This window comes from Oncorhynchus tshawytscha, linkage group LG21, assembly GCF_018296145.1.
Source record: "Oncorhynchus tshawytscha isolate Ot180627B linkage group LG21, Otsh_v2.0, whole genome shotgun sequence".
In the NCBI taxonomy this organism is placed as follows: domain Eukaryota; kingdom Metazoa; phylum Chordata; class Actinopteri; order Salmoniformes; family Salmonidae; genus Oncorhynchus; species Oncorhynchus tshawytscha.
The window spans coordinates 42,322,450-42,344,534 of NC_056449.1; the positions used below are offsets into that span (position 1 = coordinate 42,322,450).

Sequence of the window (22,085 nt, forward strand, 5' to 3'; positions counted from 1 at the left end):
AGGCAGAGGGGTGGAGGCAGAGTGGTGTGGAGGCAGAGGCAGAGTGGTGTGGGGCAGAGTGGTGTGGAGGCAGAATGGTGTGGAGGCAGAGCAATGTGGAGGCAGAGCGATGTGGAGGCAGAAACAGAGCGGCGTGGAGGCAGAGCGCGTGGAGGCAGAGGCAGAGTTGTGTGGAGGCAGAGTGGTGTGCAGGCAGAGTGGTGTGGAGGCAGAATGGTGTGGAGGCAGAGCAATTTGGAGGCAGAGTGATGTGGAGGCAGAGTGGTGTGGAGGCAGAATGGTGTGGAGGCAGATCAATGTGGAGGCAGAGCGATGTGGAGGCAGAGGCAGAGCGCGTGGAGGCAGAGCGGCGGGAGGCAGAGGCAGAGTTGTGGGAGGCAGAGCGCGTGGAGGCAGAGCGGCGTGAGGCAGAGGCAGAGTTGTGTGGAGGCAGAGTGGTGTGCAGGCAGAGTGGTGTGCAGGCAGAGTGGTGTGGAGGCAGAATGGTGTGGAGGCAGAGCAATTTGAGGCAGAGCGATGTGGAGGCAGAGGCAGAGTGGTGGAGGTAGAGTGGTGTGGAGGTAGAGGGGTGTGGAGGCAGGCGATGTGGAGGCAGAGTATTGTGAAGGCAGAGGATGTGGAGGCAGAGCGATGTTGAGGCAGAGTGGTGTGGAGGCAGAGAGGTGGGAGGCAGAGCGATGTGGAGGCAGAGCGGCGTGGAGGCAGAAGCAGAGCGGCGTGGAGGCAGAGCGATGTGGAGGCAGAGTAGTGTGAAGGCAGAGTGATGTTGAGGCAGAGCGGTGTGGAGGCAGAGAGGTGTGGAGGCAGAAGCGATGTGAGCAGAGTAGTGTGAAGGCAGAGTGATGTGGAGGCAGAGCGATGTTGAGGCAGAGCGGTGTGGAGGCAGAGCGGCGTGGAGGCAGAGGCAGAGTGGCGTGGAGTGGAGCAGAGTGGTGGAGAGCAGAGTGGTGTGGAGGCAGAGTGGCGGAGGCAGAGTGGTGTGGAAGCAGAGTGGTGGGAAGCAGAATGGTGTGAAGGCAGAGTGATGTGGAGAGCAGAGCGATGTTGAGGCAGAGCGGTGTGGAGGCAGAGCAGCGTGGAGGCAGAGGCAGAGCGGCGTAGAGCAAACGATGTGGAGGCAGAGTAGTGAAAGGCAGAGTGATGTGGAGCAAAGCGATGTTGAGGCAGAGCGGCGTGGAGGCAGAGGCAGAGTGGCGTGGAGTGTGGAGGCAGAATGGTGTGGAGGCAGATGCGTGTGGAGGCAGAGGCAGAGGGTGTGGAGGCAGAGTGGTGTGGAGGCAGAGTGGTGTGGAGGCAGAGTGGTGTGGAGAGCAGAGCGGCGTGGAGGCAGAGTGGTGTGGAGGCAGAATGGTGTGGAGGCAGAGCAATGTGGAGGCAGAGCGATGTGGAGGCAGAGGCAGAGCGGCGTGAGGCAGAGCGGCGTGGAGGCAGAGGCAGAGTTGTGTGGAGGCAGAGTGGTGTGCAGGCAGAGTGGTGTGGAGGCAGAATGGTGTGGAGGCAGAGCAATTTGGAGGCAGAGTGATGTGGAGGCAGAGTGGTGGAGGCAGATCAATGTGGAGGCAGAGCGATGTGGAGAGGAAACAGAAACAGAGCGCGTGGAGGCAGAGCGGCGTGGAGGCAGAAACAGAGTTGTGTGGAGGCAGAAGTTGTGTGGAGGCAGAGCGGCGTGGAGGCAGAGCGGCGTGGAGGCAGAGGCAGAGTGTGTGGAGGCAGAGTGGTGTGGAGGCAGAATGGTGTGGAGGCAGAGCAATTTGGAGGCAGAGCGATGTGGAGGCTGAGGCAGAGTGGTGTGGAGGTAGAGTGGTGTGGAGGTAGAGGGGTGGAGGCAGAGCGATGTGGAGGCAGAGTATTGTGAAGGCAGAGTGATGTGGAGGCAGAAGCGATTTTGAGGCAGAGTGGTGTGGAGGCAGAGCGCGTGGAGCAGAAGCAGAGCGCGTGGAGGCAGAGCGTGTGGAGGCAGAAGTAGTGTGAAAACAGAAGTGATGTGGAGGGAGAGCGTGTTGAGAGCAGAGCGGTGTGAAGGCAGAGAGGTGTGGAGGCAGAGCGATGTGGAGGCAGAAGTGATGTGGAGGCAGAGCGATGTTGAGGCAGAGCGGTGTGGAGGCAGAGCGCGTGGAGGCAGAGGCAGAGTGGCGTGGAGTGTGGAGGCAGAGTGGTGGGAGGCAGAGTGGTGTGGAGGCAGAGTGGCGTGGAGGCAGAGTGGTGTGGAAGCAGAGTGGTGTGGAGGCAGAATGGTGTAAAGGCAGAGTGATGTGGAGGCAGAGCGATGTTGAGGCAGAGTAGTGTGAAGGCAGAGTGATGTGGAGGCAAAGCGATGTTGAGGCAGAGCGCGTGGAGGCAGAGCAGCGTGGAGGCAGAGGCAGAGCGGCGTAGGCAAAGCGATGTGGAGGCAGAGTAGTGTGAAAAGCAGAAGTGATGTGGAGGCAAAGCGATGTTGAGGCAGGCGGCGTGGAGGCAGAGGCAGAGTGGCGTGGGTGTGGAGGCAGAATGGTGTGAAGGCAGATGGGTGTGGAGGCAGAGGCAGAGGGGTGTGGAGGCAGAGTGGTGTGGAGGCAGAGCGAGCGTGAGGCAGAGGCAGAGTTGTGTGGAAACAGAAAACAGAGGGGTGTATGAGGCAGAGGCAGAGGGGTGTGGAGGCAGAGGCAGAGGGTTTGGAGGCAGAGGCAGAGGGGTGGAGGCAGAGGGATGTGGAGGCAGAGGCAGAGGATGTGGAGGCGGGAGAGCAGAGTGGTGTGGAGAGCAGAGTGGTGTGGAGGCAGAGGCAGAGTGGTGTGGAGGCAGAGTGGCGTTTAGGCAGAGTGGCGTGGAGTGTGTAGGCACAGTGGTGTGGAGTGTGGATGCAGAGTGGTGTGGAGGCAGAGTGGTGTGGAGGCAGGGGGTGTGGAGGCAGAGTGGTGTGGAGGCAGAGCGATGTGGAGGCAGAGGCAGAGTGGTGTGGAGGGCAGAGGCAGAGGGGTGGAGGCAGAGGGGTGTGGAGGCAGAGGAAGAGGGGTGTGGAGGCAGAGGCAGAGTGGCGTTTAAGCAGAGTGGCGTGGAGGCAGAGTGGTGTGGGAGCAGAGTGGTGTGGAGGCAGATAGGTGTGGAGGCAGAGTGGTGTGGAGGCAGAGGCAGAGCGGTGTGGAGTCAAGTGATGTGGAGGCAGAGTGGTGTGGAGGCAGAAGCGGCGTGGAGGTAGAAGTGGTGTGAGGCAGAGTGGTGTGGAGGCAGAGGCAGAGGGGTGTGGAGCAGAGGGGTGGAGGCAGAGTGGTGTGGAGGCAGAGTGGTGTGGAGGCAGAGCGGTGTGGAGGTAGAGGCAGAGTGGCGTGGAGTGTGGAGGCAGAGTGGTGTGGAGGCAGAGTGGTGTGGAGCAGAGTGGTGTGAAAGGCAGAGTGATGTGGAGGCAGAGAAGCGATGTTGAGGCAGAGCGGTGTGGAGGCAGAGCGGTGGAGGCAGAGGCAGAGCGGCGTAGGCAGAGCGAAGTGGAGGCAGAAGTAGTGTGAAAGGCAGAGTGATGTGGAGGCAAAGCGATGTTGAGGCAGAGCGGTGTGGGAGGCAGAGCGCGTGGAGGCAGAGGCAGAGTGGCGTGGAGTGTGGAGGCAGAGTGGTGTGGAGGCAGAGTGGCGTGGAGGCAGAATGGTGTGGAGGCAGAATGGTGTGGAGGCAGAATGGTGTGGAGGCAGATGGGTGTGGAGGCAGAGGCAGAGGGGTGTGGAGGCAGAGGCAGAGGGGTGGAGGCAGGGTGGTGTGGAGGCAGAGTGGTGTGGAGCAGAGTGGTGTGGAGGCAGAGCGGCGTGGAGGCAGAAACAGAGTGGTGTGGAGGCAGAGCAATGTGGAGGCAGAGCGATGTGGAGGCAGAGGCAGAGCGCGTGGAGGCAGAGCGGCGTGGAGGCAGAAACAGAGTTATTAATGTGGAGGCAGAGCGGCGTGGAGGCAGAGCGGCGTGGAGGCAGAGGCAGAGCTGTGTGGAGGCAGAGTGGTGTGCAGGCAGAGTGGTGTGGAGGCAGAATGGTGTGGAGGCAGAGCAATTTGGAGGCAGAGCGATGTGGAGGCAGAGTGGTGTGGAGGAAGAGCGATGTGGAGGCTGAGGCAGAGTGGTGTGGAGGTAGAGTGGTGTGGAGGTAGAGGGGTGTGGAGGCAGAGCGATGTGGAGGCAGAGTATTGTGAAGGCAGAGTGATGTGGAGGCAGAGCGATGTTGAGGCAGAGTGGTGTGGAGGCAGAGCGGCGTGGAGGTAGAGTGGTGTGGAGGCAGAGTGGTGTGGAGGCAGAGGCAGAGGGTGTGGAGGCAGAGTGGTGTGGAGGCAGAGTGGTGTGGAGGCAGAGTGGTGTGGAGGCAGAGTGGTGTGGAGGCAGAGTGGCGTGGAGTGTGGAGGCAGAAGTGGTGTGAGCAGAGTGGTGTGGAGGCAGAGTGGTGTGAAGGCAGAGTGATGTGATGAGGCAAAGCGATGTTGAGGCAGAGCGGCGTGGAGGCAGAGGCAGAGTGGCGTGGAGTGTGGAGGCAGAATGGTGTGGAGGCAGATGGGTGTGGAGGCAGAGGCAGAGGGTGTGGAGGCAGAGGCAGAGGGGTGGAGGCAGAGTGGTGTGGAGGCAGAGTGGTGTGGAGGCAGAGTGGTGTGGAGGCAGAGCGGCGTGGAGGCAGAGGCAGAGTGGTGTGGAGGCAGAGCAATGTGGAGGCAGAGCGATGTGGAGGCAGAGGCAGAGCGGCGTGGAGGCAGAGGCAGAGTTGTGTGGAGGCAGAGCGGCGTGGAGGCAGAGCGCGTGGAGCAGAGGCAGAGTTATGTGGAGGCAGAGTGGTGTGCAGGCAGAGTGGTGTGGAGGCAGAATGGTGTGGAGGCAGAGCAATTTGGAGGCAGAGCGATGTGGAGGCAGAGTGGTGTGGAGGAAGAGCGTGTGGAGGTAGAGGGGTGTGGAGGCAGAAGCGATGTGGAGGCAGAGTATTGTGAAGGCAGAGTGATGTGGAGGCAGAGCGATGTTGAGGCAGAGTGGTGTGAAGGCAGAGTGATGTGGAGGGAGAGCGATGTTGAGGCAGAGCGGTGTGGAGGCAGAGGTGTGGAGCAGAGCGATGTGGAGGCAGAGCGATGTTGAGGCAGAGCGGTGTGGAGGCAGAGCGGCGTGGAGGCAGAGGCAGAGTGGCGTGGAGTGTGGAGGCAGAGTGGTGTGGAGGCAGAGTGGTGTGGAGGCAGAGTGGCGTGGAGGCAGAGTGGTGTGGAAGCAGAGTGGTGTGGAGGCAGAATGGTGTGAAAACAGAGTGATGTGGAGGCAGAGCGATGTTGAGGCAGAGCAGCGTGGAGGCAGAGGCAGAGCGGCGTGGAGGCAGAGGCAGAGTGGCGTGGGAGTGTGGAGGCAGAATGGTGTGGAGGCAGATGGGTGTGGAGGCAGAGGCAGAGGGGTGTGGAGGCAGAGGCAGAGGGTGTGGAGGCAGAGTGGTGTGGAGGCAGAGTGGTGTGGAGGCAGAGTGGTGTGGAGGCACAGCGGCGTGGAGGCAGAGGCAGAGTTGTGTGGAGGCAGAGACAGAGGGGTGTGGAGGCAGAGGCAGAGTGGTGTGGAGGCAGAGTGGCGTTTAGGCAGAGTGGCGTGGAGTGTGGAGGCAGAGTGGTGTGGAGGCAGAGTGGTGTGGAGGCAGGGGTGTGGAGGCAGAGTGGTGTGGAGGCAGAGCGATGTGGAGGCAGAGGCAGAGTGGTGTGGGAGGCAGAGGCAGAGGGGTGTGGAGGCAGAGGGGTGTGGAGGCAGAGGAAGAGGGGTGTGGAGAGCAGAGGTAGAGGTGTGGAGGCAGAGGCAGAGTGGCGTTTAGGCAGAGTGGCGTGGAGGCAGAGTGGTGTGGAGGCAGAGTGGTGTGGAAGTAGAGGGTGTGGAGGCAGAATAGGTGTGGAGGCAGAAGTGGTGTGGAGGCAGTGATGTGGAGGCAGAGGCAGAGCGGTGTGGAGTCAGAGTGATGTGGAGGCAGAGCGGTGTGGAGGTAGAAAACAGAGTGGCGTGGAGTGTGGAGCCAGAGTGGTGTGGAAACAGAAGTGGTGTGAACAGAAGTGGTGTGAAAAACAGAAGTGATGTGGAGGCAGAAAGCGATGTTGAGGCAGAGCGGTGTGGAGGCAGAGCGAGCGTGGAGGCAGAGCAGAGCGCGTGGAGGCAGAAGCGATGTGGAGGCAGAAATAGTGTGAAAACAGAAGTGATGTGGAGCAAAAGCGATGTTGAGAGCAGAGCGTGTGGAGGCAGAGCGGCGTGGAGCAGAGGCAGAGTGGCGTGGAGTGTGGAGGCAGAGTGGTGTGGAGGCAGAAGTGGCATGGAGGCAGAATGGTGTGGAGGCAGAATGGTGTGGAGGCAGAATGGTGTGGAGGCAGATGGGTGTGGAGGCAGAGGCAGAGGGTGTGGAGGCAGAGGCAGAGGGGTGTGGAGGCAGGGTGGTGTGGAGGCAGAGTGGTGTGGAGGCAGAGTGGTGTGGAGGCAGAGCGGCGTGGAGGCAGAGGCAGAGTGGTGTGGAGGCAGAGGCATAGGGGTGTGGAGGCAGAGGGGTGTGGAGGCAGAGGCAGAGGGTGTGGAGGCAGAGTGGTGTGGAGGCAGAGTGGTGTGAAGGCAGAGGCAGAGGGATGTGGAGGCAGAGGGGTGTGGAGGCAGAGTGGTGTGGAGGCAGAGGCAGAGTGGTGTGGAGGCAGAGTGGCGTTTAGGCAGAGTGGCGTGGAGTGTGGGTGCAGAGTGGTGTGGAGGCAGAGTGGTGTGGAGGCACAGTGGTGTGGAGTGTGGGTGCAGAGTGGTGTGGAGGCAGAGTGGTGTGGAGGCAGGGGTGTGGAGGCAGAGTGGTGTGGAGGCAGAGCGATGTGGAGGCAGAGGCAGAGTGGTGTGGAGGCAGAGGCAGAGGGGTGTGGAGGCAGAGGCAGAGGGTGTGGAGGCAGAGGGGTGTGGAGGCAGAGGAAGAGGGGTGTGGAGGCAGAGGTAGAGGTGGAGAGCAGAGGCAGAGTAAGCGTTTAAACAGAGTGGCGTGGAGGCAGAGTGGTGTGGAGGCAGAGTGGTGGAGGTAGAGGGGTGTGGAGGCAGATAGGTGTGGAGGCAGAGTGGTGTGGAGGCAGAAACAGAAGGGGTGTGGAGTCAGAGTGGTGTGGAGGCAGAGTGGTGTGGAGGCAGAGTGGTGTGGAGCAGAGCGCGTGGAGGTAGAGTGGTGTGGAGGCAGAGTGGTGTGGAGGCAGAGGCAGAGGGGTGTGTAGGCAGAGTGGTGTGGAGGCAGAGTGGTGTGGAGCAGAGTGGTGTGGAGGCAGAGCGGTGTGGAGGCAGAGTGGTGTGGAGGCAGAGCGATGTGGAGGCAGAGTAGTGTGAAGGCAGCGTGGTGTGGAGGCAGACAGAAAGACACACACATACTGTATGATGCTGAGCAGAACATGTCATTTCGATCCCTGGCAGTTAGCAGGAGAGGAAGGAAGAACAGACAGGGAGAAAGAAAGAGAGAAATGGAGAGAGAGAGAGGAGGAGAGAGAAATCAGAGGGATAAAGAGAGATGGAGGATGAGAGAGGGGATTGAGAGAGCCAGGGGAGAGAGCCAGAGAGAGAGAGAGAGAGAGATAGAGGGAGGGATAGCTATAATGCTCCTTGTGTATTTCTGTGGGGACATAGAGAGAGAGAGAGAGAGAGAGAGAGAGAGAGAGATATAGATAGACAGAGAGAGAGAGAGACAGAGAGAGACAGAGACAGAGACAGAGAGAGAGAGAGAGAGAGAGATAGACAGAGAGAGAGAGACAGAGAGAGACAGAGACAGAGACAGAGAGAGAGAGAGAGAGAGAGAGAGAGAAACAGAGAGAGAGAGAGAGACAGAGACAGAGAGAGAGAGAGAGAGAGAGAGAGAGAGAGACAGAGAGAGAGAGACAGAGACAGAGACAGAGAGAGAGAGAGAGAGAGAGAGAGAGAGAGAGAGAGACAGAGAGAGAGAGAGAGAGAGAGAGAGAGAGAGAGAGAGAGAGAGAGAGACAGAGAGAGAGAGACAGAGACAGAGAGAGAGAGAGAGAGAGAGAGAGAGAGAGAGAGAGAGAGAGAGAGACAGAGACAGAGACAGAGAGATTGAGAGAGAGGTAGACAGAGAGAGATTAAGAGACAGAGACAGAGACAAAAAGATCATTACTTGACACATTGGTAAGAATTAACAAAAATACCTGACCACCGCAGAATACCTGACCAATGTGACTGACCCAAAATTAAGGAAAGCTTTGACTATGTACAGACTCAGTGAGCATAGCCTTGCTATTGAGAAAGGCCGCCGTAGGCAGACATGGCTCTCAAGAGAAGACAGGCTATGTGCTCACTGCCCACAAAATGAGGTGGAAACTGAGCTGCACTTCCTAACCTCCTGTCCAACGTATGACCATATTAGAGAGACATATTTCCCCCAGATTCCACAGATCCACAAAGAATTTGAAAACAAATCCAATTTTGATAAACTCCCATATCTACTGGGTGAAATTCCACAGTGTGCCATCATAGCAGCAAGATTTGTGACCTGTTGCCACGAGAAAAGGGCAACCAGTGAAGAACACGCACCATTGTAAATACAACCCATATTTATGCTTATTTATTTTATCTTGTGTCCTTTAACCATTTGTACATTGTTAAAACACTGACATTTGTAATGTCTTTATTGTTTTGAAACTTCTGTATGTGTAATGTTTACTGTTAATTTTTATTGTTTATTTCACTTTATATATTATCTACCTCACTTGCTTTGGCAATGTTAACACATGTTTCCCATGCCAATAAAGCCCTTGAATTGAATTGAATTGACACAGAGAGAGAGAGAGAGAGAGAGACAGAGACAGAGACAGAGACAGAGACAGAGACAGAGACAGAGACAGAGACAGAGAGAGAGACAGAGACAGAGACAGAGAGAGAGACAGAGACAGAGACAGAGACAGAGAGACAGAGACAGAGACAGAGACAGAGAGAGAGAGACAGAGACAGAGACAGAGACAGAGACAGAGAGAGAGAGAGAGAGAGACAGAGACAGAGACAGAGACAGAGACAGAGACAGAGAGAGAGAGAGAGAGAGGCATTAGTCATGACCGCCAGAAAATATCCCCACAAATATCCTATGCTCGGTCAACAGCAGGGAGCTAAGCCCTCCACCTCCGTCAGACTCCAGTTCCTACTGTTCCTGCTCCCTAGTACCTGAGTCATATCTACTGCAACCAATCAGAGATCTCATTAGAACATCTCAGTGCATCATCACTCCCAGGACACAGATAGTCAGACATCACCCACGGTAGCGTCAGTCTGGAGTGAAAGTAATATGGCCTCTTCAGAATGTAACTAATGCTCCTAGAGGGGACAAAAAAAAACCCACAGGAAACAGTAGGAGACAAAAAGCAGCAGGAGGATGTGGAATCTGACAGCAACAAGAGGTGGATTTGATCTGATTAAAACAGTGCATTCATGGGTTCAATCTCAGAAGTACCCGGGGATGCAAGGTGCTCCTATAACAAAGCAGACAGAGCACCTCCGTAGGCTTTAAGGAGATTAAACGCGAATTCAGACTAGACTTGTTTGGACCTCCCCAGCCCCCCAAGAGTCTCCATGTAATTCCAACCCTAAGGGCACTGTAACACAAATTGCATTGTGGCCTGTGTTGGCAGTGTAGTGAGACAGAGGGGACTGAGTCTGTGTCCCAAATGGCACCCTACCCCCTATATAGTAGCACTACTTTTGTTTTGACCGGAGCTTTATCAGGAATAGGGTGTAATTTATAGTGCACTACAGTATATAGGGAATAGGGTGTAATTTATAGTGCACTACAGTATATAGGGAATAGGGTGTAATTTATAGTGCACTACAGTATATAGGGAATAGGGTGTAATTTATAGTGCACTACAGTATATAGGGAATAGGGTGTCATTTATAGTGCACTACAGTATATAGGGAATAGGGTGTAATTTATAGTGCACTACAGTATATAGGGAATAGGGTGTCATTTATAGTGCACTACAGTATATAGGGAATAGGGTGTCATTTATAGTACACTACAGTATATAGGGAATAGGGTGTCATTAATAGTGCACTACAGTATATAGGGAATAGGGTGTAATTTAGAGTGCACTACAGTATATAGGGAATAGGGTGTCATTTATAGTGCACTACAGTATATAGAGAATAGGGTGTCATTTATAGTACACTACAGTATATAGGGAATAGGGTGTCATGTATAGTGCACTACAGTATATAGGGAATAGGGTGTCATTTATAGTGCACTACAGTATATAGGGAATAGGGTGTCATTTATAGTACACTACAGTATATAGGGAATAGGGTGTCATTAATAGTGCACTACAGTATATAGGGAATAGGGTGTAATTTAGAGTGCACTACAGTATATAGGGAATAGGGTGTCATTTATAGTGCACTACAGTATATAGAGAATAGGGTGTCATTTATAGTACACTACAGTATATAGGGAATAGGGTGTCATGTATAGTGCACTACAGTATATAGGGAATAGGGTGTCATTTATAGTGCACTACAGTATATAGGGAATAGGGTGTCATTTATAGTGCACTACAGTATATAGGGAATAGGGTGTCATTTATAGTGCACTACAGTATATAGGGAATAGGGTGTCATTTATAGTACACTACAGTATATAGGGAATAGGGTGTCATTTATAGTGCACTACAGTATATAGAGAATAGGGTGTCATTTATAGTACACTACAGTATATAGGGAATATTGTGTCATGTATAGTGCACTACAGTATATAGGGAATAGGGTGTCATTTATAGTACACTACAGTATATAGGGAATAGGGTGTCATTTATAGTGCACTATAGTATATAGTGAATAGGATGTCATTTATAGTACATTACAGTATATAGGGAATAGGGTGTCATTTATAGTACACTACAGTATATAGGGAATAGGGTGTCATTTATAGTACATTACAGTATATAGGGAATAGGGTGTCATTTATAGTGCAGTGGGAGACCGAGGGGAGAGGCCAGAACCCACTGAATGTCCGGTCTGTAGATCAGGGAGAGGCCGACGGGAGAGGCCAGAACCCACTGAATGTCCGGTCTGTAGATCAGGGAGAGACCGAGGGGAGGCCAGAACCCACTGAATGTCCGGTCTGTAGATCAGGGAGAGACCGAGGGGAGAGGCCAGAACCCACTGAATGTCCGGTCTGTAGATCAGGGAGAGACCGAGGGGAGAGGCCAGAACCCACTGAATGTCCGGTCTGTAGATCAGGGAGAGACCGAGGGGAGAGGCCAGAACCCACTGAATGTCCGGTCTGTAGATCAGGGAGAGGCCGAGGGGAGAGGCCAGAACCCACTGAATGTCCGGTCAGTAGATCAGGGAGAGACCGAGGGAGAGGCCAGAACCCACTGAATGTCCGGTCTGTAGATCAGGGAGAGACCGAGGGGAGAGGCCAGAACCCACTGAATGTCCGGTCTGTAGATCAGGGAGAGACCGAGGGAGAGGCCAGAACCCACTGAATGTCCGGTCTGTAGATCAGGGAGAGACCGAGGGGAGAGGCCAGAACCCACTGAATGTCCGGTCAGTAGATCAGGGGAGAGACCGAGGGGAGAGGCCAGAACCCACTGAATGTCCGGTCTGTAGATCAGGGAGACGCCGAGGGAGAGGCCAGAACCCACTGAGTGTCCGGTCTGTAGATCAGGGAGAGACCGAGGGGAGAGGCCAGAACCTACTGAATGTCCGGTCAGTAGATCAGGGAGAGGCCGAGGGGAGAGGCCAGAACCCACTGAATGTCCGGTCAGTAGATCAGGGAGAGACCGAGGGGAGAGGCCAGAACCCACTGAATGTCCAGTCTATAGATCAGGGAGAGGCCGAGGGGAGAGGCCAGAACCCACTGAATGTCCGGTCTATAGATCAGGGAGAGGCCGAGGAGAGGCCAGAACCCACTGAATGTCCGGTCTATAGATCAGGGAGAGGCCGAGGGGAGAGGCCAGAACCCACTGAATGTCCGGTCTGTAGATCAGGGAGAGGCCGAGGGGAGAGGCCAGAACCCACTGAATGTCCGGTCTATAGATCAGGGAGAGGCCGAGGGGAGAGGCCAGAACCCACTGAATGTCCGGTCAGTAGATCAGGGAGAGACCGAGGGAGAGGCCAGAACCCACTGAATGTCCAGTCTGTAGATCAGGGAGAGGCCGAGGGGAGAGGCCAGAACCCACTGAATGTCCGGTCAGTAGATCAGGGAGAGACCGAGGGGAGAGGCCAGAACCCACTGAATGTCCGGTCAGTAGATCAGGGAGAGACCGAGGGGAGAGGCCAGAACCCACTGAATGTCCAGTCTGTAGATCAGGGAGAGGCCGAGGGGAGAGGCCAGAACCCACTGAATGTCCGGTCAGTAGATCAGGGAGAGACCGAGGGGAGAGGCCAGAACCCACTGAATGTCCGGTCTGTAGATCAGGGAGAGACCGAGGGGAGAGGCCAGAACCCACTGAATGTCCGGTCTGTAGATCAGGGAGAGACCGAGGCTTGACCTCTATCACATCTCTGAGGGTTCTGCTTTGTCCGTATGAGGACAGGTGCTCTTTATGAAAAATATGAATACCATTCCAGCCATGAGGCCAACAGAGGGTGATTTTGGTCTTTGGACTGCTGGAAAGAACTACATACCTGCTTTTTGTTTCTAAGAGTGTGTAGGGAATAGTGTGTAATTTGGGATACATTCACTGTCATGGTTCAGTGTACTACTGACTACATGGGTAGACTGGGAGACGATTAGACAGAAGGCCAGAATGAATCCATGACCTTTGGAGCTGTGTAATACACTGTAGATTCAGCGATGCCACCCTTTATCAGCGTGAATCATTTAGATTGAGGATTTGACATGTCTGACATTTGAATACAGTAGCTAGGGGTCAAGGTTTGTTTATGGGTTGTTGTTTTTCTCTAAACTGAAAGCTTGCGATTTAATATTTTTCTGTCAGTCTTATTTTTTATATTTTATCTTGCCGCTTTCTAAATGCTACCCGTTGGAGCAGCAATCCTCAAGAAGCCACTCATTAATCCAGAGGCAGAATTCTTTGTTAATTATTAGTCTTTTTTTTTGTGCCTTTTGGTGTTCTTCAGCTTTTATATAATATAATGAATGACACGTTCCAGTGATAGAGAGTGCTTTCATTCAAGGTTGTAGTGACTGGTTTGTGTGAAGAGTAATTTTGAACATCAATTCTAAACAACAGTCTGAGTCATGCGACTTTTTAGGAAATTAGTAAATGTCTTGTCACCCAATCAAATGGATGAATATAGCAGAGATAACCAATCAAAGCTCTTCTCTGTCCTGGCACCCCAACGGATGACTATAGCAGAGATACCCAGTCCAGTGGATGACTATAGCAGAGATACCCAGTCCAGTGGATGACTATAGCAGAGATACCCAGTCCAGTGGATGACTATAGCAGAGATACCCAGTCCAGTGGATGACTATAGCAGAGATACCCAGTCCAGTGGATGATTATAGCAGAGATACCCAGTTACCCAGTCCAGTGGATGACTATAGCAGAGATACCCAGACCAGTGGATGACTATAGCAGAGATACCCAGTCCAGTGGATGATTATAGCAGAGATACCCAGTCCAGTGGATGATTATAGCAGAGATACCCAGTTACCCAATCCAGTGGATGACTATAGCAGAGATACCCAGTCCAGGGGATGACTATAGCAGAGATACCCAGTCCAGTGGATGACTATAGCAGAGATAACCAGTCCAGTGAATGACTATAGCAGAGATAACCAGTCCAGTGAATGACTATAGCAGAGATACCCAGTCCAGTGGATGACTATAGCAGAGATACCCAGTCCAGTGGATGACTATAGCAGAGATACCCAGTCCAGTGGATGACTATAGCAGAGATACCCAGTTACCCAGTCCAGTGGATGACTATAGCAGAGATACCCAGTCCAGTGGATGACTATAGCAGAGATACCCAGTCCAGTGGATGACTATAGCAGAGATACCCAGTCCAGTGGATGACTATAGCAGAGATACCCAGTCCAGTGGATGACTATAGCAGAGATACCCAGTCAAGTGGATGACTATAGCAGAGATACCCAGTCCAGTGGATGACTATAGCAGAGATACCCAGTCAAATGGATGACTATAGCAGAGATACCCAGTCAAATGGATGACTATAGCAGAGATACCCAGTCCAGTGGATGACTATAGCAGAGATACCCAGTCAAGTGGATGACTACAGCAGAGATACCCAGTCAAGTGGATGACTATAGCAGAGATACCCAGTTACCCAGTCAAGTGGATGACTATAGCAGAGATACAGTCCAGTGGATGACTATAGCAGAGATCAAGTGGATGACTATAGCAGAGATACCCAGTCAAGTGGATGACTACAGCAGAGATACCCAGTCCAGTGGATGACGATAGCAGAGATACCCAGTCCAGTGGATGACTATAGCAGAGATACCCAGTCCAGTGGATGACTACAGCAGAGATACCCAGTCAAGTGGATGACTACAGCAGAGATACCCAGTCAGGTGGATGACTATAGCAGAGATACCCAGTCAAGTGGATGACTATAGCAGAGATACCCAGTCAAGTGGATGACTATAGCAGAGATACCCAGTCAAGTGGATGATTATAGCAGAGATACCCAGTCAGGTGGATGACTATAGCAGAGATACCCAGTCAAGTGGATGAGTACAGCAGAGATACCCAGTCAAGTGGATGATTATAGCAGAGATACCCAGTCAGGTGGATGACTATAGCAGAGATACCCAGTCAAGTGGATGAGTACAGCAGAGATACCCAGTCAAGTGGATGATTAATGTTAATGTATAATGGGTTAATGTATTACAGACCTGCCTCCTCTCCCCTCCCCTACTGGGTTAATGTATTACAGACCTTCCTCTTCTCCCCTTCCCTACTGGGTTAATGTATTACAGACCTGCCTCTTCTCCCCTTCCCTACTGGGTTAATGTATTACAGACCTGCCTCTTCTCCCCGCCCCTACTGGGTTAATGTATTACAGACCTGCCTCCTCTCCCCTCCCCTACTGGGTTAATATATTACAGACCCTTCTCCTCTCCCCTACTGGGTTAATGTATTACAGACCTGCCTCTTCTCCCCTACTGGGTTAATGTATTGCAGACCTGCCTCTTCTCCCCTACTGGGTTAATATATTACAGACCTGCCTCCTCTCCCCTACTGGGTTAATGTATTACAGACCTGCCTCCTCTCCCCTACTGGGTTAATATATCACAGACCTGCCTCTTCTCCCCTCCCCTACTGGGTTAATGTATTACAGACCTGCCTCCTCTCCCCTCCCCTACTGGGTTAATATATCACAGACCTACCTCCTCTCCCCTACTGGGTTAATATATCACAGACCTACCTCCTCTCTCCTCCCCTACTGGGTTAATATATCACAGACCTGCCTCTCCTCCCCTACTGGGTTAATATATCACAGACCTGCCTCTTCTCCCCTCCCCTACTGGGTTAATGTATTACAGACCTGCCTCCTCTCCCCTCCCTACTGGGTTAATATATCACAGAACTGCCTCCTCTCCCCTACTGGGTTAATGTATTACAGACCTGCCTCCCTCCCCTACTGGGTTAATGTATTACAGACCTGCCTCTTCTCCCCTCCCCTACTGGGTTAATGTATTACAGACCTGCCTCCTCTCCCCTCCCCTACTGGGTTAATATATCACAGACCTGCCTCCTCTCCCCTACTGGGTTAATATATCACAGACCTGCCTCCCCTCCCCTACTGGGTTAATGTATTACAGACCTGCCTCTCCTCCCCTACTGGGTTAATATATCACAGACCTACCTCCTCTCCCCTCCCCTACTGGGTTAATGTATTACAGACCTGCCTCTCCTCCCCTACTGGGTTAATATATCACAGACCTACCTCCTCTCCCCTTCCCTACTGGGTTAATATATCACAGACCTTCCTCCTCTCCCCTTCCCTACTGGGTTAATATATCACAGACCTGCCTCCTCTCCACTACTGGGTTAATATATCACAGACCTACCTCCTCTCCCCTACTGGGTTAATGTATTACAGACCTGCCTCTCCTCCCCTACTGGGTTAATATATCACAGACCTGCCTCCCCTCCCCTACTGGGTTAATGTATTACAGACCTGCCTCTCCTCCCCTACTGGGTTAATATATCACAGACCTGCCTCCTCTCCCCTTCCCTACTGGGTTAATATATCACAGACCTGCCTCCTCTCCACTACTGGGTTAATATATCACAGACCTACCTCCTCTCCCCTACTGGGTTAATGTATTACAGACCTGCTTCTCCTCCCCTACTGGGTTAATATATCACAGACCTACCTTCTCTCCCCTACTGGGTTAATATATCACAGACCTGCCTCCTCTCCACTACTGGGTTAATATATCACAGACCTACCTCCTCTCCCCTACTGGGTTAATGTATTACAGACCTGCCTCCCCTCCACTACTGGGTTAATATATCACAGACCTACCTCCTCTCCCCTCCCCTACTGGGTTAATGTATTACAGACCTGCCTCCCCTCCCCTACTGGGTTAATATATCACAGACCTACCTCCTCTCCCCTTCCCTACTGGGTTAATATATCACAGAACTTCCTCCTCTCCCCTCCCCTACTGGGTTAATGTATTACAGACCTGCCTCTTCTCCCCTCCCCTACTGGGTTAATGTATTACAGACCTGCCTCCTCTCCCCTCCCCTACTGGGTTAATATATCACAGACCTGCCTCCTCTCCCCTACTGGGTTAATATATCACAGACCTGCCTCCCCTCCCCTACTGGGTTAATGTATTACAGACCTGCCTCTCCTCCCCTACTGGGTTAATATATCACAGACCTACCTCCTCTCCCCTCCCCTACTGGGTTAATGTATTACAGACCTGCCTCTCCTCCCCTACTGGGTTAATATATCACAGACCTACCTCCTCTCCCCTCCCCTACTGGGTTAATGTATTACAGACCTGCCTCTTCTCCCCTCCCCTACTGGGTTAATGTATTACAGACCTGCCTCCTCTCCCCTCCCCTACTGGGTTAATATATCACAGACCTGCCTCCTCTCCCCTACTGGGTTAATATATCACAGACCTGCCTCCCCTCCCCTACTGGGTTAATGTATTACAGACCTGCCTCTCCTCCCCTACTGGGTTAATATATCACAGACCTACCTCCTCTCCCCTCCCCTACTGGGTTAATGTATTACAGACCTGCCTCTCCTCCCCTACTGGGTAAATATATCACAGACCTACCTCCTCTCCCCTTCCCTACTGGGTTAATATATCACAGACCTTCCTCCTCTCCCCTTCCCTACTGGGTTAATATATCACAGACCTGCATCCTCTCCACTACTGGGTTAATATATCACAGACCTACCTCCTCTCCCCTACTGGGTTAATGTATTACAGACCTGCCTCTCCTCCCCTACTGGGTTAATATATCACAGACCTGCCTCCCCTCCCCTACTGGGTTAATGTATTACAGACCTGCCTCTCCTCCCCTACTGGGTTAATATATCACAGACCTGCCTCCTCTCCCCTTCCCTACTGGGTTAATATATCACAGACCTGCCTCCTCTCCACTACTGGGTTAATATATCACAGACCTACCTCCTCTCCCCTACTGGGTTAATGTATTACAGACCTGCCTCTCCTCCCCTACTGGGTTAATATATCACAGACCTACCTTCTCTCCCCTACTGGGTTAATATATCACAGACCTGCCTCCTCTCCACTACTGGGTTAATATATCACAGACCTACCTCCTCTCCCCTACTGGGTTAATGTATTACAGACCTGCCTCCCCTCCACTACCGAGTTAATATATCACAGACCTACCTCCTCTCCCCTCCCCTACTGGGTTAATGTATTACAGACCTGCCTCTCCTCCCCTACTGGGTTAATATATCACAGACCTACCTCCTCTCCCCTTCCCTACTGGGTTAATATATCACAGAACTTCCTCCTCTCCCCTTCCCTACTGGGTTAATATATCACAGACCTGCCTCCTCTCCACTACTGGGTTAATATATCACAGACCTACCTCCTCTCCCCTACTGGGTTAATGTATTACAGACCTGCCTCTCCTCCCCTACTGGGTTAATATATCACAGACCTGCCTCCTCTCCCCTACTGGGTTAATATATCACAGACCTGCCTCTCCTCCCCTACTGGGTTAATATATCACAGACCTGCCTCTTCTCCCCTCCCCTACTGGTTTAATGTATTACAGACCTGCCTCCTCTCCCCTCCCCTACTGGGTTAATATATCACAGACCTGCCTCCCCTCCCTACTGGGTTAATGTATTACAGACCTGCCTCTCCTCCCCTACTGGGTTAATATATCACAGACCTACCTCCTCTCCCCTCCCCTACTGGGTTAATGTATTACAGACCTGCCTCTCCTCCCCTACTGGGTTAATATATCACAGACCTACCTCCTCTCCCTTCCCTACTGTGTTAATATATCACAGACCTGCCTCCTCTCCCCTACTGGGTTAATATATCACAGACCTGCCTCTCCTCCCCTACTGGGTTAATATATCACAGACCTGCCTCTTCTCCCCTCCCCTACTGGGTTAATGTATTACAGAACTGCCTCCTCTCCCCTCCCCTACTGGGTTAATATATCACAGACCTGCCTCCTCTCCCCTACTGGGTTAATGTATTACAGACCTGCCTCCCTCCCCTACTGGGTTAATGTATTACAGACCTGCCTCTTCTCCCCTCCCCTACTGGGTTAATGTATTACAGACCTACCTCCTCTCCCCTCCCCTACTGGGTTAATATATCACAGACCTGCCTCCTCTCCCCTACTGGGTTAATATATCACAGACCTGCCTCCCTCCCCTACTGGGTTAATGTATTACAGACCTGCCTCTCCTCCCCTACTGGGTTAATATATCACAGACCTACCTCCTCTCCCCTCCCCTACTGGGTTAATGTATTACAGACCTGCCTCTCCTCCCCTACTGGGTTAATATATCACAGACCTACCTCCTCTCCCCTTCCCTACTGGGTTAATATATCACAGAACTTCCTCCTCTCCCTTCCCTACTGGGTTAATATATCACAGACCTGCCTCCTCTCCACTACTGGGTTAATATATCACAGACCTACCTCCTCTCCCCTACTGGGTTAATGTATTACAGACCTGCCTCTCCTCCCCTACTGGGTTAATATATCACAGACCTGCCTCCTCTCCCCTACTGGGTTAATATATCACAGACCTGCCTCTCCTCCCCTACTGGGTTAATATATCACAGACCTGCCTCTTCTCCCCTCCCCTACTGGTTTAATGTATTACAGACCTGCCTCCTCTCCCCTCCCCTACTGGGTTAATATATCACAGACCTGCCTCCCCTCCCCTACTGGGTTAATGTATTACAGACCTGCCTCTCCTCCCCTACTGGGTTAATATATCACAGACCTACCTCCTCTCCCTCCCCTACTGGGTTAATGTATTACAGACCTGCCTCTCCTCCCCTACTGGGTTAATATATCACAGACCTACCTCCTCTCCCCTTCCCTACTGTGTTAATATATCACAGACCTGCCTCCTCTCCCCTACTGGGTTAATATATCACAGACCTGCCTCTCCTCCCCTACTGGGTTAATATATCACAGACCTGCCTCTTCTCCCCTCCCCTACTGGGTTAATGTATTACAGAACTGCCTCCTCTCCCCTCCCCTACTGGGTTAATATATCACAGACCTGCCTCCTCTCCCCTACTGGGTTAATGTATTACAGACCTGCCTCCCCTCCCCTACTGGGTTAATGTATTACAGACCTGCCTCTTCTCCCCTCCCCTACTGGGTTAATGTATTACAGACCTACCTCCTCTCCCCTCCCCTACTGGGTTAATATATCACAGACCTGCCTCCTCTCCCCTACTGGGTTAATATATCACAGACCTGCCTCCCCTCCCCTACTGGGTTAATGTATTACAGACCTGCCTCTCCTCCCCTACTGGGTTAATATATCACAGACCTGCCTCCTCTCCCCTTCCCTACTGGGTTAATATATCACAGACCTGCCTCCTCTCCACTACTGGGTTAATATATCACAGACCTACCTCCTCTCCCCTACTGGGTTAATGTATTACAGACCTGCCTCTCCTCCCTACTGGGTTAATATATCACAGACCTACCTCCTCTCCCCTACTGGGTTAATATATCACAGACCTGCCTCCTCTCCACTACTGGGTTAATATATCACAGACCTACCTCCTCTCCCCTACTGGGTTAATGTATTACAGACCTGCCTCTCCTCCCCTACTGGGTTAATATATCACAGACCTGCCTCCTCTCCCCTACTGGGTTAATATATCACAGACCTGCCTCCCCTCCACTACTGGGTTAATATATCACAGACCTACCTCCTCTCCCCTACTGGGTTAATGTATTACAGACCTGCCTCTCCTCCCCTACTGGGTTAATATATCACAGACCTGCCTCCTCTCCCCTCCCCTACTGGGTTAATGTATTACAGACCTACCTCCTCTCCCCTACTGGGTTAATGTATTACAGACCTGCCTCTCCTCCCCTACTGGGTTAATATATCACAGACCTGCCTCCTCTCCCCTCCCCTACTGGGTTAATATATCACAGACCTACCTCCTCTCCCCTTCCCTACTCTACAACCTACTGTGTGAAAAAATCAACTGTGTTGCTTTAAAGAAAATAAGTGTTTACATCAGTGGAATTGGAACAGAGGTCAGTGTGATTTATATTTTCTCACTTAGTCTACAGAATAAATTAGCAGTTGTTGCAGAGTGAGTGGTTTGCGAGTGGCTAGTTTTTTTTGTTTTTGTTTTTTTGATTTCAATGAAACGTTGATAAGTAACAAAGCTGTCTTCTCCCAGTCCTGTGGTAGTCACATCTCCACTCAGACTGTCAGTCTTTATACCACCTCCCATTCTGTTCTCCCAGTCCTGTGGTAGTCACATCTCCACTCAGACTGTCAGTCTCCATACCACCTCCCATTCTGTTCTCCCTGTCCTGTGGTAGTCACATCTCCACTCAGACTGTCAGTCTCCATACCACCTCCCATTCTGTTCTCCCTGTCCTGTGGTAGTCACATCTCCACTCAGACTGTCAGTCTCCATACCACCTCCCATTCTGTTCTCCCTGTCCTGTGGTAGTCACATCTCCACTCAGACTGTCAGTCTTCATGCCACCTCTCCCTGTCCTGTGGTAGTCACATCTCCACTCAGACTGTCAGTCTCCATACCACCTCCCATTCTGTTCTCCCTGTCCTGTGGTAGTCACATCTCCACTCAGACTGTCAGTCTCCATACCACCTCCCATTCTGTTCTCCCTGTCCTGTGGTAGTCACATCTCCACTCAGACTGTCAGTCTCCATACCACCTCCCATTCTGTTCTCCCTGTCCTGTGGTAGTCACATCTCCACTCAGACTGTCAGTCTCCATACCACCTCCCATTCTGTTCTCCCTGTCCTGTGGTCTCCATACCACCTCCCATTCTGTTCTCCCTGTCCTGTGGTAGTCACATCTCCACTCAGACTGTCAGTCTCCATACCACCTCCCATTCTGTTCTCCCTGTCCTGTGGTAGTCACATCTCCACTCAGACTGTCAGTCTCCATACCACCTCCCATTCTGTTCTCCCAGTCCTGTGGTAGTCACATCTCCACTCAGACTGTCAGTCTCCATACCACCTCCCATTCTGTTCTCCCTGTCCTGTAGTAGTCACATCTCCACTCAGACTGTCAGTCTCCATACCACCTCCCATTCTGTTCTCCCAGTCCTGTGGTAGTCACATCTCCACTCAGACTGTCAGTCTCCATACCACCTCCCATTCTGTTCTCCCAGTCCTGTGGTAGTCACATCTCCACTCAGACTGTCAGTCTCCTGTCTCCTCCACTCAGACTGTCAGTCTCCATACCACCTCCCATTCTGTTCTCCCTGTCCTGTGGTAGTCACATCTCCACTCAGACTGTCAGTCTCCATACCACCTCCCATTCTGTTCTCCCTGTCCTGTGGTAGTCACATCTCCACTCAGACTGTCAGTCTCCATACCACCTCCCATTCTGTTCTCCCTGTCCTGTGGTAGTCACATCTCCACTCAGACTGTCAGTCTCCATACCACCTCCCATTCTGTTCTCCCTGTCCTGTAGTAGTCACATCTCC

General features: G+C 52.4%; 1 protein-coding gene across 1 annotated transcript in view; it reads left to right on the plus strand.

Annotated features, from left to right (window-relative positions):
* Positions 1-6,159: 6,159 nt before the first annotated feature.
* Positions 6,160-22,085, plus strand: part of LOC121840362 (netrin receptor UNC5A-like) — a 140,864-nt gene continuing 124,938 nt past the window's right edge. The window contains exon 1 of the mRNA XM_042303027.1: positions 6,160-6,337. Within this exon, the coding sequence (XP_042158961.1) occupies positions 6,160-6,337 (178 nt within the window). The remainder of the gene's footprint in view (positions 6,338-22,085) is intronic.